At 36.5% G+C, this 14,863-nt stretch overlaps 1 protein-coding gene across 3 annotated transcripts in view; it reads left to right on the plus strand.

The window, feature by feature from the left end:
• The window catches only part of ptpn11b (protein tyrosine phosphatase non-receptor type 11b), a 101,115-nt gene that overhangs the window by 18,276 nt on the left and 67,976 nt on the right, over nt 1-14,863 (plus strand). The window contains exon 1 of one of the 3 annotated variants that reach the window (XM_052039311.1): nt 267-440. The exons of the other annotated variants lie outside the window; for them this stretch is intronic. Coding sequence (XP_051895271.1) covers nt 433-440 — 8 coding nt within the window. The 5' untranslated portion in view covers nt 267-432. Of the gene's footprint in view, nt 1-266; nt 441-14,863 lie in introns of those variants that run through there. 3 annotated transcript variants of the gene reach the window in all.

Genomic DNA, 14,863 nt, shown 5'->3' on the forward strand with positions numbered 1-14,863 from the left:
TACTAAGCAGTACATCTGTATGAATATTTTTAACAAGTAAATCTTTTAAGGAAACTTAAGTTGTTAAATGTCTCCCAACATGAACTAGCACTAAACCTGGTGGTATTTTACTTCCTAAAAATGTCTGCTGCTCTCTCTAAGATAGGACTTTGATCTGATTTCCTTTTCCGCTGCACAACCTCATTGAAGCAGCTGTCGTCACTGCCTACAAGCATACTGAGGTACACTCCTAATATAAAATGCGGTGTCTCTAGACAAGTGTTGCGACCTGTTTGTTTAAAAAAAATTTATGTAACTGCCTGACTGCACTCACCAAGTCCTGATTAAGCCTCTTTATTTTCACAAGCTGTTCTGAAGTTTTTGACTTCTGTGTATTTAAGCTGGATTAACGGCTGTTGGCTTTATATGTAGGGCTGAAGAGCTTTGGACAGTATGGTGAGGTATGGAAGATATAGTGATTTGCTTCTTATTAAAAATGTGCTATACCTTTTATGTGAAACAGTAATTGAATGTCTGGTGGGTCTCCAGATCTTATTTGCTGCTGGATATATATAACTGTAACTATGAAAATAGAAGATTTTTTCCAGCTAAAGGAATATAATAGAGTTCTTTAAAACTACTCAATATGAACATGGAATATTGATATGTTGTGGCCTGCTATAAAGATCTTCTAAAGAATTAAAATATTCTGCACCTGAGAAATACAAAAACCTTTTGGGAATGTTGATGTTTTTTTAAAGGATACTTGGCCTTTTTTAATATTATTGTTTATGAGTTGAGCATTTACTTCAATGCTCTAATACCTCAGAACTTAAAATAATGAATTCAAGAGCTTTTATACAAAATAAAGTGTGAAACATAAAAACTCTCATTTGAAAATGAACACATTGGCTTTATAGTAGATGTATCCAGGCGCTCTCTCTTTAAATATCAGAACATTGTTAACTACAAGCATACTGCAGAAACTGGTGCTGTGAGATTACAGAAATTTCTGAATACTCAACTCAATTTTAACTTTCTTTGAAATGACCTTTTCGAGAAATTTTTTTTGTTAACATTTGAGTTGCTCTTTCCATTATCATGCAATTTGAAAAAATGAGATCTGATTTAGAAGAATTAGACAATCTTGTAAATCCGTGGGATTGAAATATATCTTCGGATGTTAGCATAAAATGTGAATGCAAATGTTGATTACTGGTACTATTCACCTCCACACGTTTAATCCCATTGATTTTGGAAGACCATATGTACATCAGTGAGTAAAACCAAGAGCCGATACTCTACAGATACTCAGCTCTTTCACCAAAATTTTTCCTCCTCTAATTCTTATAACTTTATTTCAATGTAAAGAAGTGCTGAGTTCTATCACCCTATGAGTAAAATTGACTGGAAAACTTTGATTTTGAATTTAGGTTTAATTTTGAGAGATGTAACTTATGTAAAGTAACAATCTCTCAATATGTAGTTTGACAGTTTTGAAGCTTCTAACAATTCCATTGCTGTTTGAATTGCATTCTACATTAATATGATAATTAGTATTTCTAAAATTAAAAACAAAATCTGAGGGCCATTGCAACAATTTTATTATTTATTATTTGAATTTTCATTTTGAATTGCTTTTTGTTGAAAATATTTATGTAAGCTGTTAATAGTTTCTATCATTGAATTCAAAACTGTTACAGGGATTTTTGTAGAACTATTAGAAATGGGTGTTAATTGTAGCAGCATTGCAGTGTACTGTGTACACCAGCCATTTTTGTTTTAAATGCCTCGAAACATGCGAACATACATTTCAAAAATGCCATTCAATTCAATTAGCTTGCCTTTTTTGAATTCTTTGTAGTGGACCATTTATGTCATCTCATTAATTTGACACAAAACTGGTAATGAATTAGTTTACTTAATGGCTTGATAGTTACCTGCTATCCACTTTACACAAGTACTGAACACATTGATGTATGGATCCAAGTTTGTCAGTTACTGAATAGTAATAAATTTTAATCATGGTTATTATGACAAAATTTTCAGTATCCAGAGTGAATAAAAATGTATTTTGATATTACATTTTTATCTAAGCCTCCATATCAACTGATTCTTAATTGTTTGACCTTGTTACCATGTAAACAATGTGCAACAGCACAAGTGTGTCAAACAGAATCACCTAGACATTCATCCTCAGTCAGTAGCACTAAATTCATCACATAATATGCCAGCACATTGTGCTCTGCTGCTGAGATTCACAAAATGCTTAACATGATAATTTTAAACAATGAACAGCAGTGCAGACTTGATGTTGCTACCATATGGTGTTTTTATCGCTACCAACTAGGGGTGAATTTCTAGACATGCATGTTTTATAATCTAAATCTTTAAAACTCACAGAATTCTAATGTTTGTTTTTATTTAACATCAACATAAAATGGTAAACTTATTCTTGCCTTACCTTCACCCTATCAGTGGAATTTAAAAATAAGTGAAGGAACTTGGTCTCCACATTGCTTTATTAATTAGGCTTTGGAAACAGTAACTGTGCTTTGGTTTGAGGAAAATGGTGGAACCTGTTTGTATCAGATTGGGAAAACTCAAAGGAAAGACCCACAAAACATGTTGACTGTTTTTTATGCTATTTTTACAAAATTTCAACTGAAGATAGAAACAGAGTTTGACAGCTACTATGACGTTCCAGCAACAACAAAGATACATTTTTTTTTATTCTGCTGATCTCTGAGTATGGCGACCTCGAGCCAGTTTAATATCTGAGTACTGTGTCAAGAACAAGCTCATATGAAACTGCCTCAACCTTCCTGATCTCAGTTACAGTTCTACTTTAGCTTTCTGGCGCCATCAGAAACTTCAGAATAGATCACCCTCTTGGATGCAAGTTGTCATTGTTGGCTTACTGAAAGATTAGAGAGAATTTATACAGTTATGTAAATTAAATTAATTCGTGAATTAAATATAATCTACTTTCCATGATGATAAAGATGCAAACTTCTGGTTTTGTATATGATGGTGCATAGAGAGAGCATATATTGCAGTACTGTAAACCCCAACCCAATGATTTTTTTCATTTGTTGCAATTAATAGATGAAAACTTGTGAAGTAATAATGCTCTCGTGCTCTCTCTGGCAAACGCGAGTGACTCCATGCTAATGTATCAAAGAAATGCATGGGTACTATCCCGCTATGTCTTTGACAATTTTTACTCCTTAATCATCACTAATCAATGGATGATAGGGTCATTGCTGTTCGTGGGAGTTTCTGTGCACAAATTGGTTGTCATATTTCCAGCACAACAGTGTCTGCACAGACTAAGTAATTCATTGCTAGTGAGTGGATAGGGATGTCTGGGGTAGATGCTACATGAATGCAAGTTTCTACCTTTCTGAGAAGCACAGAGACCCTTTCACACCCTTTTTTCTTTGGTGAGACACTGGGATGCAAAGCAGAACTTTTAATTTAAGTCTGCACTGCTATTCATTGTTTAAAATCATCATGTTAAGTATTATGTGAAATGATGCATCATGGGATGATTTACTGAGTGTTTGTTGCAAACTTCAGTCCATGTAGATCCAAGTTTCACTTTGTTTAATTTGTTTGAGTTGAAGCGCTAATGTTTTTCATTTGAAAATGCATTATGAAATTTCAGTCAACAAAAGCCCAAGAGTGGCTTGATTCCATTCTGAATGTGGTTGTGCGATGGCAACTTACAACAGAGTAAATATTGCCCCTATGTTAACTTGATTGATCTTTATTTTTATTTATTAAAAAAAGTAATAACATATTTTTGTTCACAGTACTCGTCAGCATCAACATAAATTTTTGCAGTTTGCTAATAGAATATTGTTGTAATCTGAATGGCTTTCATAATCATCATAAACAGTTACATCTAAATTCTCATGAAATTCAGTTAACAATGTAACTGGTCATATAAGATGCTAATTTACTCTGAACCGAGCCTTTGAGGTGCATTGAGCTCTCAACATACCTATATAAATGAGAAGAGCAAAATGTCATTTGAAATATGTAAAGCAAATATAATTTAAGTTTTTGGCCGGTACTGTGAGTCAACCTCTTACGGAAATTTTCTTGTGGTATAAATGAACTGGGGATTATTTACAGCTTTAGTGAGGCATGTCAATCATCTATTAATTGTCTCCCTTGTGATAAATTACAGCTTTCGTGCTCCCTGTACAGGACAGGATCAGGAGCTGAAAGGAGTGAAAGGGGAATTACTGAATTTATTCTTGCATGTTTGATTTTGAAAGAAAATCTTTATGCTGAAATTTTGCATGTAATCAATGTCTAATACTGTGACAGATCTTTAATTGCTCTAATATATCTCTCAGACGTTGCTGTGACATTATGTTTGGTATCTCCCAGTGGTCTGAAAGTTGGCTTCTCCTATTTCTCATCTTCATACTATCTCTTTGGGATTTCTTCCAAAAACACTGGGTTGGTCTCTGCATGTATACTAAGAACATCTGGTTTTAACTCGCTGCCATTTGCTTGACCTCTCTGTTGTGCTAAATTGTCTGACAGTCTGTCTGGATAAGCAGAATCTTTTCCAAGTAAATATGGGAGAAGAGCAAAGCCGTTGTCTTTGGTCCCTGGTAGAAACTCTGATCCCTGAGCATCGATTTTCATTCCTCTTTAGTAACTGCCTGATGTTGAACCTTGGATTTTTTGCAACCTTGGTGAATTTGACTCTGAACTGAGCTACTGCCATGTATCAACCCATCTACTTCCACTTCAGTAACATTTCCTTACTCCACCCAGTTTGGCTGAAGTGCTGCAGTAAACCCTGTCTATTATTATATTTATTACCCTTGCTTGATCCAGCATTGACTATTTCATGGCACACCTGACTACCCTCGCATCTCCCATCTCTAAAACTGTCTGCGATATCTGCACTCCTCCAATTTTGCCTCTTACTGTCCCTGATTTTAATCACTCGCTGTTAGCATCTATGTTCTTAGCTGAAAAATTCTAGTGATCACTCTCCAACAGTTGTGCCAATCCTCTTTTCGGACATTCTTTGAGACTTTCCTCTCACTAAATTGTCCTGATAGAAATCCCTGGTTTTATTAGATTATACTCCCTTGAAGCACTTTATTTAAACAGTGTTAAAAAATTCAGACTGTCCGTTATAAAGGATAATTTGCAGGTTACAATGTAAATTTACATTCACAAATGTGAGATAAAATTAACTTCTGTGGGTTTTAAATATGATTTAAATATATTTCAAGAGTTGGTGTTGGAATCTACCGATAAACATTGGTATTTAGCATTTGTGATCAAATTTAGATTTTAGTTGAATCTGTATAGATACCTGGTGAGGCTGCATTTCTTCACAATGTTCCTTCGATTATGAGACTTACATCATATATAAAGACTATATTGGTGCTTTCCCTTTCATTGACCAAATTGTTAGTAGAAATGAGTGGAAGTATTGTGTCTAATTTACAGAAAGAATGTGAAAGATTAAGTATGCTAATTCTGGAATGATATCAGTACCATTTTAAAGTTTGTCACAGAAAGATATTGGGGAAATGAGTGGGGAGAGAGATGCACAGTTGCCAGTTATTGCTTGAAATTTGAAAAGGAAGAAGTTGGAGATAAATCATTTAAATAACTACATTCCAAGATGCTGCCAACTCTGCAACCTTTGCATAGATAATTTAGTGGGCAATTCTTCCTCTTCTCAAGCATTATGGCTATCCAGCTGGTATCATTTGCTAATATTAAGAAGCTTCTATTTCAAAGTATTCTAAAAATGGAACAATGGCATGTATATGTTCTGCTGTCACATCGAAATGAAAATGGCATTAATTAATTACACTACTGCTATGTTCTCACAACAAAGATAAACTTACAGTTAGCTAAAAAGGAAGTGATGTGTCATTGATGGGTAAGAATACATTATTATCACATATATCCAAAATTTAATGGGAACTTAGATAATTATTGCTAAACTTCTCTGCATTTGATTTACTTGGACAAGGGGGAGTATGAGGAGACCAAGTTTAGTATAAGATCTAAGGGCTTATTTTATGAGACTTGCAAAGTGCAAATGGACTGGACATTACAATATTTAATTCTAATTCTGCAATGCTTTCGTGCATCTAGCAAGTTTAAGTGAACCTACCCTTCCTATAAAATTACCAAGTTTTTCATAATTTAACATTAATATCAGGTGAAAATAAACAACTGCAGGTGCCAGAAATCTGAAATAAAAACAGAATGCTGGAGATATTGCTCAAATTTCATTCACCTGAAATGTTAACTCTGTCTCTCTCTGCAGATGCTCCCTGACCCAATGGACATTTCCAGCATTCTCAGTTTTTATTTAATTCCCTGAGTTGTAGCAAAGAGGCAATTTATATTGGGGTGACTGAAGTATTGTTTAGTCCACTGTTCAATATTTGCTGAGTTAATTATGAAAATGTTTGTAAATTAAAATCTGCAGGGGCAAATGATCAATACATTCCTTGAAACAATGCAATAACGTGTTTACATTTAACCTTTAATGTTGTAAATGTTTGGTAAAAAAAAATATAGGCATGGTATTCTATGCTTCACTTCTGACAACCATTAATTTGGGGGAAAACTTAATACGGCAAGGTTATTCTAGTAACTCAAAGACAATGGATTTGGTTCTTCCAGTGTTTAACTGCAGAGATTTTTTGCACATCCAGGCCTGGATATTGGACAAGTGATCTGACCACACTGAGGTAATGGAAGCATTAAGAAAAGTGCTGCTGAGGTTAAGGGTCGACACTGTACAAATGAAATATGATACCATTTGTTTGAATGATAATGCCGATTCCTGGGTATATCCAAAGGCTACAAGAAGACATTGGCAGTGAAAGAGTTGTGTGCAAGCTGCAATACTCTCAAGGCAAGCAGCTTTGTGTGCAGGTTGTTCATATAAGGGTAATGCTAGCCTTGACCTTTTGTGTCTAATATTCCTTGCAAGCTGCCAATGCTCATTCAAATCCATACAGATAGAAAAAGCAGTGTGGTGTAATATATAATATGCAGGAATTGTTTTCTAGAGTAAATTACAGTTCCTGCTTATTCTACACTTTATTAACAACTACACTATTTTCCCAATGGTTGTTTTGAGGCAGTGGCGAAAGGTCCTGGCTTGGACAGACTGCAGGATTTTCTATCTTTAGAGGGCTTTGTATATAAACATATAAAATCCCTTCTGTGCACGGTACTAACCTCAATGAAATGAGAAATTTAAATTCGATCAATTAACTTATGTGGAATAAAAAGCAGGTATTAGTAATAGTGACCTTGTAACTTTTGGATTTTGTAAAAAAATAAATCTTCTGTGATGCCCTTTAGATCCTAAGGGGACTTGACAGAGTAGATGTTCGGACGTTTTCACCAGTGGGAGAGTCTAACAAAAGGGGTCAAAGCTACAAGATAGGGGGCCAATCATTTAAAACTGAGGTAGGTAGAAATTTCTACTCGCAGTAGTGAATCTCTGGAATTCTCTTCTCCCCTGGCCAGGTGGCGGAAGCTGGATCATTAGAAGTATTTAAAGTGGAGCTGTATAAATATTTAATAGATTGAGGAATGGAGGCATTTGGTGAAATGGCACAGAAGAGGAGTTGAGCCCATTTGCTTGTGTTCTATCGAAAAGGAAATCTGCTGCCCTTGATTAATCTATATTTGATTCCAGACTCTCAATAATATGGTTAAAGCAAACCTCTTCCATGTTATGCAGATCATTCAGTTGAATTAGAAATTGTACTAAGAATAAAAAAAGGCACACAACCAGAAATTTACCTCATCTCAGGATTCAGATTCTGCTAAAGCAAACCTAGATCAGCTGAGTAGAAATTTTCTTCTCACCAACGTTTTGCATTTATTATCAAATCTAGGAGGAATGACCACAGGCAAACTGAACATCAACCATTGCCACATTCACAGAACCAATTTTATTAGGCATGGCTTCTCCATCATTATTACAAATGTGTCCTGATCCTTTGGCAGGATACATTCACCAGAGTAGCACAACATTTTATGTTTGTGTAGAGTGGGTAAGGGAAAACTCAATATTTAACACCAGATTTCATGAAGTTGGGTGTAAAGTGAATGTTCTTTGCTTTTCTATACCTTTACCTCAGTTGGTGAATCATGCACAACCATATTGAATACCTGTAAGAAGGACAAGATAGAAAGAGTACAACGTGTTCTGAGGATAAGGAACTTCACTGTCTGTCACCAGCAGGTATCAATATTAACTCAGCTGTCTGAGTGCCGAAAGACATAGTTATCATGGTTAAATAGCAAATGGTGTGAATGCTGTAAGATGTGGGTTAGAGACTTGGGAGTGGTGATAAGTATGTTAGGGTGGGATCAGGCATATGAATATTATGTCCCAGTCCTGGTTGACAGAGGTTGTTGTCAGGTGTGCTGTGTGGGTGTACAGCATGAAGCAGGGTGTGAGGTTGCTTGTACAAATAAAGGAGAATGGGGCATATTTACTATCCTTGACCATCTGCATGGGGTTGTTAAACTTTTGGTGACAGTGCATCATGACTTTGCTGATAGGCCTGGAACTGTTATTCTTATTGTGTTTGATATAATTGAAAGCTTTGTTAGGCCATTTTATGGAGCAGTTAACCATCAACTGTATTGCTGTGGGTCAGAAGTTACACATGGATCAGGTGAGGGAAGGTTGATGAATTTTCTTCCCAGCAGGGCAATAATAAACCAGATGGATGTTTAAACAATCTAGTAATTTCATGATCATTACTGAGTCTAGTATATTTTTAAAATTGTAATTGATTTAATTACCAGAATTTAAATACAGATACCATGATGGGATTTGTACTTATGTCCCCATATCATTTATCCAATCCTCTGAATTACTCATTCAGTAATATAATTATGCCACCATTCTTGTGGTGCTATGGTCAATGTGTGCATTACTTTTATCCTTTAATTCATGTACATATCTAAGACCCGACCTTTCAGGCAAATGTCCATTTTTTTATATTTTTAGGAAGGCCCATAGAATGTGTCTGGTGCAGGGTTAAAGTGAGATTTCCTGCAGCTATGATAAAAGTAAATAGAGCCAAGACATTTCAAAGTTCAGGGAAGCCAGGTTATGGAATTAACTGAGTCACTGGCTGTGCTTCCTCTGCTTTCCCCATTTGGAAAATATAGGTTAGTTCCTCTCCGAATAAGCACACGGTGCAGGGACTTTTCATAGATCTGTATGACTAGTGAATAGAAAGTCGCACATGGATGGTAATATTGTGCAGGACTAGTGATAAATATGTTTTGATGGTAATGTCATCAACTCTGCTCTGGGTTTGAGAAGCACCAGATTGTATCGTCCATCAGCATGGGGAAACTACGTGCATGTGTTTGGAGATTTAGCACAAGGACATTTTTTGCCTCGATAAAAACACAGTGAATGGGCAGCTCCTGAGTCTGCCTTGGCCACAAGCACAATTTCAGCAGCAAACGTTTTAGGTAAGAGCTGTGCCACAAATGACATCTCTACACATGTCTCCTATGCACCTATATCATGTGTATGCCATCAAGTACAATGCTGAAAAGTGCTGGGTTGAATTTTGTAAAATTACTTGCCTTCTGCTGTGTCTGTTGCTTGGCTCCTTTCCAGTTATTTTGGTCAGGATAAGTGCAAGATTTACTTTCTCATTTTGTGATCATTTTATTAAGATAGTTCGGTAATGATTTATTGTCATCAGTTGACAATAAAAGCCATAAAAAGCTAGAGATCTTTTCCACATTAGGGATGGACTAAGGTCTTGTTCTTTCTGGATTAATGACTCACTTTGACTTTGAGAATACTGTCCTGTTGCGTTACTTTCTCTTCCTGAGCCACAGTTCAGGTTACCTCCTTCATCAATCCTAGCGGAGGAGCAGTCTTTCTTCACACATGTTCTATTGTGCACAATGCCTTGAGTGCCATGCATGATACAGGTTTGGTACTGGAATCCTTGCCCAAAACTGGTGCAGGTTAAATATGCCTTTTCCGGCGCAGTAGGATTTCCAGCTCTTTTAACTTAAATCTTCATTTTGTTTTTGAATGGAACATTGGCTTTGAGAAATCATTTTATATTTAAAATAGGCAAATACAGAAGAAAGTTTTGCCATCTCTGACATAACTTGTTTCTGAAGCACTGCAGTAAAATCTTACATGCAAGTTTTTTTAACGTGTGTGATATTATAGGCTGACTCCATCTACATTTGACACTGGCAAATATAATGGGCAGTTTGCAAAATAGGAGTTTGCAGGTTTCATGCTGGTTGATTTCTTCTGGCTTTTTCTAGATTTGTGCAATTACTTGGTCTTTTTTACAATTCTTTAAAGTGACTTACATTTACGAACTGTGGTGTGCCAGGTGCTAAAGGACTAAAAGACCTATTATACAAACCAGTTTTTCCTAGACATGGGTGCATTAATAAACATTCCCTTTGGAACGCAGTAGCTCAAAGAGCAGGACAAGTTGAAAAAAGGAAAGTGAAGAAGAATGCTCAGGGATTAATTATTTTCTGTTAAAATATCAGCAAGGAATAGTGTACGAGATGTTAGAACTTCAGTAAGGAATCTTCACTGAAATCTACCTTCTCTGGCTACAATTGCAACTTAAAAGCAGAAAGAAGACTGCCTTGTCGTATGTTGACCAACATCACCTTAAGTCATGAACCTCGATGTATCAGGATACTTTCATGCTGGAAAAGGAGATATTTACATTATCCTGCATTTTCACTATCGCAGAAGGGAAATTATTAATGCTGTATATCAGAGTTCAGTGTTGGTTTGTGATCATAAACTCCTCAACATTCACTGGGAAATGCCAGCCTTGTGCACTTCTGCCACAATTAGTACTTTGTAAACTTGGCAAATTAGACTACAGCCAGGCCTGTTCATAAGCAAGCTTTTCATTAAATTCTATCAATCTGATGTAATATTGTAATTATTTTCCATTGTAAATGAAGGAGTAAGCAAAGCCTGGGAACAAGATCTTGACTTGCATTTGGCGTAGCTTCTGAAGTGGTTGCGTTAATGTTCTAACATTCGATTTTCCTTTGCTGGGTGTAGAAACTACAAACTGGAAATAACTAATAGCCCAGTTTTATCTCATGGAAATCTGACTATTTGTCAGAAGTGCTTGCAATTTATTGCTGAATTTAGTTTCTGGTGAATGGAACATTGGATGAGTTTTGGATGGAAAATATGGTTAGCCACAAAGAACTGTAAGAGCGATTGTGAAGATATGATAGTTGATTTCTGTTGTGCCCCATATCTGATATGAAGAAATATAGCTGTTCTGAGCATTTTCTAGACATATAAGTTTTATACTTGATACCTTTAAAACACACAACTAACTTATTTTAAATTATTAAATATGGTCTTGAACAAAAAGGGTGCAGTAATATACCACAATTCTTCGTGCAAAACATGATTAAGGCTCTATATTTTGTATATTATTCAACATTCTGGTTTTAGAAAATTATTCTTGGAAATTATGAATTACCATTGGATAAGCAAATACCAAATGGTAATGTCAATACTAATTCACAGTTGTGGTTACTGAACTAAACCAGTGGGTAGCTTTCTGTTATTAACAGCTTAATTATAACTTTTGTAATAGATCTTTAAAATGAGAACTGTATCTATGAAAATGTAGAATATGTTTGTCTAGTTTTTGATAAACATTTTAGTGTTTGGAGCAATGAGCAGTTTTGATGATAATGGTGACAGGATTCTAGTAATTAGTTTTGCAGTATGCAAATATGTTAAGTACAGAAAATGTTGAAATAATGAGCAGGTCAGCTAGTATCTACAGAGAAGGAAAACACAAGATGGAAAGAGCACTGAATAAAGCAAAATCAATGGAGCCAGACAACATGGTGAATTTAGTGTTGAAGTATCGTGCTCCAGGATTTGCTGCACCGTTAACCTAAACAGATCCAATGCAGAAGTTGCTGGAAATATTCCATCAGGCATGCTAGAAATACTGTTAATGTTGCAAACCAGCTACAATGCCATCAAGCCATAATTTGGAAAATTGCCCAGGCATATCCTTTTCAGAAAATGCAGGACAAATACAATGCAGCTAATTACTACTAATCGTTCTATCAATCATCAATAAAGCAATGGATTGCATCTTCAATAGTATTATAGAGAGTTAGACTAACCATGTATCCTTGACGTTCAGCATCATTACTGGTATTGTCTATGATGACCGTTTCCAGTATCTTCTGATTTTATTTTCAATTTCCATCGTCTGTCATATTTTTGCTTTTATGTTAAAATGATTAAGTGAATGAATGACATAAGTATTACAAGTCCAGGCTGAGCCAACAATACACTGACCTTTTTAATACTGATTATCACTGAAATAATTGACAACAGTAATTACTGTTAATAACAATTCTCAGAGATTACTGAACATGGAAAATAGATTACTGCCTTATTTAATGAGTGCTGATTTGCTATATCCCTTCAGCACTAACAGCTTGCATTTTTAACTTGGTAAACCATCCCAAGGCACTCCACAAACAGAATTTGATAACAAAGCACAAAAGCTTAGACAAAGGAGTACATTTTAATAATTGGTTTGAATGTGGACAGGAGGCAGAAAAGTTTACCAATGAATTGTGGAATCATTTGAATTGTAGAATCAGAGAAATTTAAAGCACAGTAAAAGGCCATTTGGCCCTTTGTGGCTATTTTGTTTAACAATGGACCAGGTTCATCTACTCCCTAGTTCTTGGTCCAATAACCATGCAGATAATGGCTGTTTTTAAATGTAATTAAGGTTTTTGCCTCTACCTTTTCAGACAATGAGTTCCAGACTCCCATCACTTGATGAGAGAATTTTTTGTTCTTAACCTCCTTCTAATCATACAAGTTATCTTAAGTTTGTGCTCACTAGTTAATAAGTTTTCTGCTGCCCTGGTGTTTAAAAACAGGACAATAGTGGAACAATTAAATTCAAGATCATCGGAGGAGTGCAGATATCTCGGAGGAGATTTGGTTTGGAAGGGATTATGGGAATAAGGTGACCCAAGACCATGGAATAATTTGAAAACAGATGAGAATTTTGAAAGTGAGGCATTGCTCAACTGTGAGCCAATGTAGGTCAGCAAGCATAGGGATGTTTGATGTGCAGTACTTTTGCAAGTTAGAATAAGTACAACAGTGTATTGGATGACCTTGGGTTCATGGAAAGTGGGAAACAGCATGAGAATCCATTGGAATTATCATGTCAAGGTAACAAAGGGATTGGTGTTGGTTTTAGCAGCAGAAGCACTCTGGTGGGTGTAATCAGATAATATTAAGGATATGGTTAGAAGCTGACTATATGGTGACAACAGCACGAAGACCGCAAACTGTTTCCTTTAGCCTCATGCTGGGAGACTAATGGAATTTGAGGTTTAGGAAAATTAGTCTTCTCAGTACAGGAGATCCCTGGGTTATGTAAGGGTGCCATTCCTGAAAATTGTCTGTAAATTGAACAATTTCCCCCAAAATCGTAATGTGAAATCCTTAGCCTGTGGGTACTGACTTGCAAACAGAAGACTGGGGAAGGTCAGCATAGGCGATAGGAGTTGTTACCAGCAAGTGAACTGTGACAAATGTTTGTCTGAGTGCAGCCCAGGTTGAGTGACAGGAGGAGCTGACCTGCTAATCAATGAGAAAACTATTGGCAGTTTAATAAAAGAGAGTGCACACCAACCAGAGGTAGCTCAGAGCTCTTAACATTTGATCTTGGCTGAAGGAAAGTTTGGAGAAGGCACTGGCCTTTTCTATGGGTGATCTCTGAATTGTTTCCTGGTGAAGAGATTCAAGTACTATACCTGAGAGCAGAATCTGGGAGAACGTGTGTAAAGTCAGATCTTCGTTCAGATCTCCTGTAACCTGGGGATCCCCCTGTATTTGGTTCTGGGTAATATCTGCATCTCCGCTACTGGATAGCAAACAATTTGACAGTTTAGAGATGGAAGAGCTAAGAGAGATTATTGAGTCAGAATTGGGTGATATGAGTCTATTTGTGGAAATTGGTGTTATGTTTTTGGATGGTGACATTTAGAACAGCACATGGATGGAAATAGTGGCATAGATAGATCCAAAGGGAATGAAGTCGCTAAAATGATGCATTCAAGCTGGACCATGTCTGTGGGATGGGGCCAAATTTGGGTCAGATCCCTCTGCAGCAATATACAATTGTGCACTAGGTGTGGGACTTTGGCACTTCAGAACAGGCCTTGCACGTGGAAATACACAAAAATGCTTTTCTTATAGCTCAGTTAGGTGGTGAGATTGTATTGGTCTTGAATTAACATCCCTTGCATAAGATAGTCACAGCCTCAGCCAGTCTAGCTCTTATGTTTGTGGCAATCACTGAAAATTCTTCTACAGGGTGCAACATTTACTGGGGTGCTTGGAGGGCTCATTAACAGAGAACTGGATGGGATGGAGGGTCATGTCCTGAGCTGCAATGTAACAGGACTCGAAGGAAAGAAACACTAATGAAAAGAAAGACAAAGTCAATGAAGGGGTTGCATCAAAGGAAGAAACAGCAGTAGAGAGGGTATCACGGATTGGATCGCTGTTCTGTTGGCAAGGGTGGCTGACAGGCACATGATCCGCCATACTTTGGTTCACTTTGCTGCTGGCCATGAATGCACTAATAAATTTTGCATAAGAGAAAGTGAGGTGTGCATTGACTGTCATTCGACATGTGCATTTCCAACAGCCTCCATGCAAATACCAATCATACACACATCTGAAAATTCATCTTGTGCCTTCTGCATATGTGGGCTATCCATGCACAATGGATGCAACTGATCTTTGAAT

The sequence above is a fragment of the Pristis pectinata genome, chromosome 26 (genome assembly GCF_009764475.1).
Source record: "Pristis pectinata isolate sPriPec2 chromosome 26, sPriPec2.1.pri, whole genome shotgun sequence".
NCBI classification, from domain to species: Eukaryota; Metazoa; Chordata; class Chondrichthyes; order Rhinopristiformes; family Pristidae; genus Pristis; species Pristis pectinata.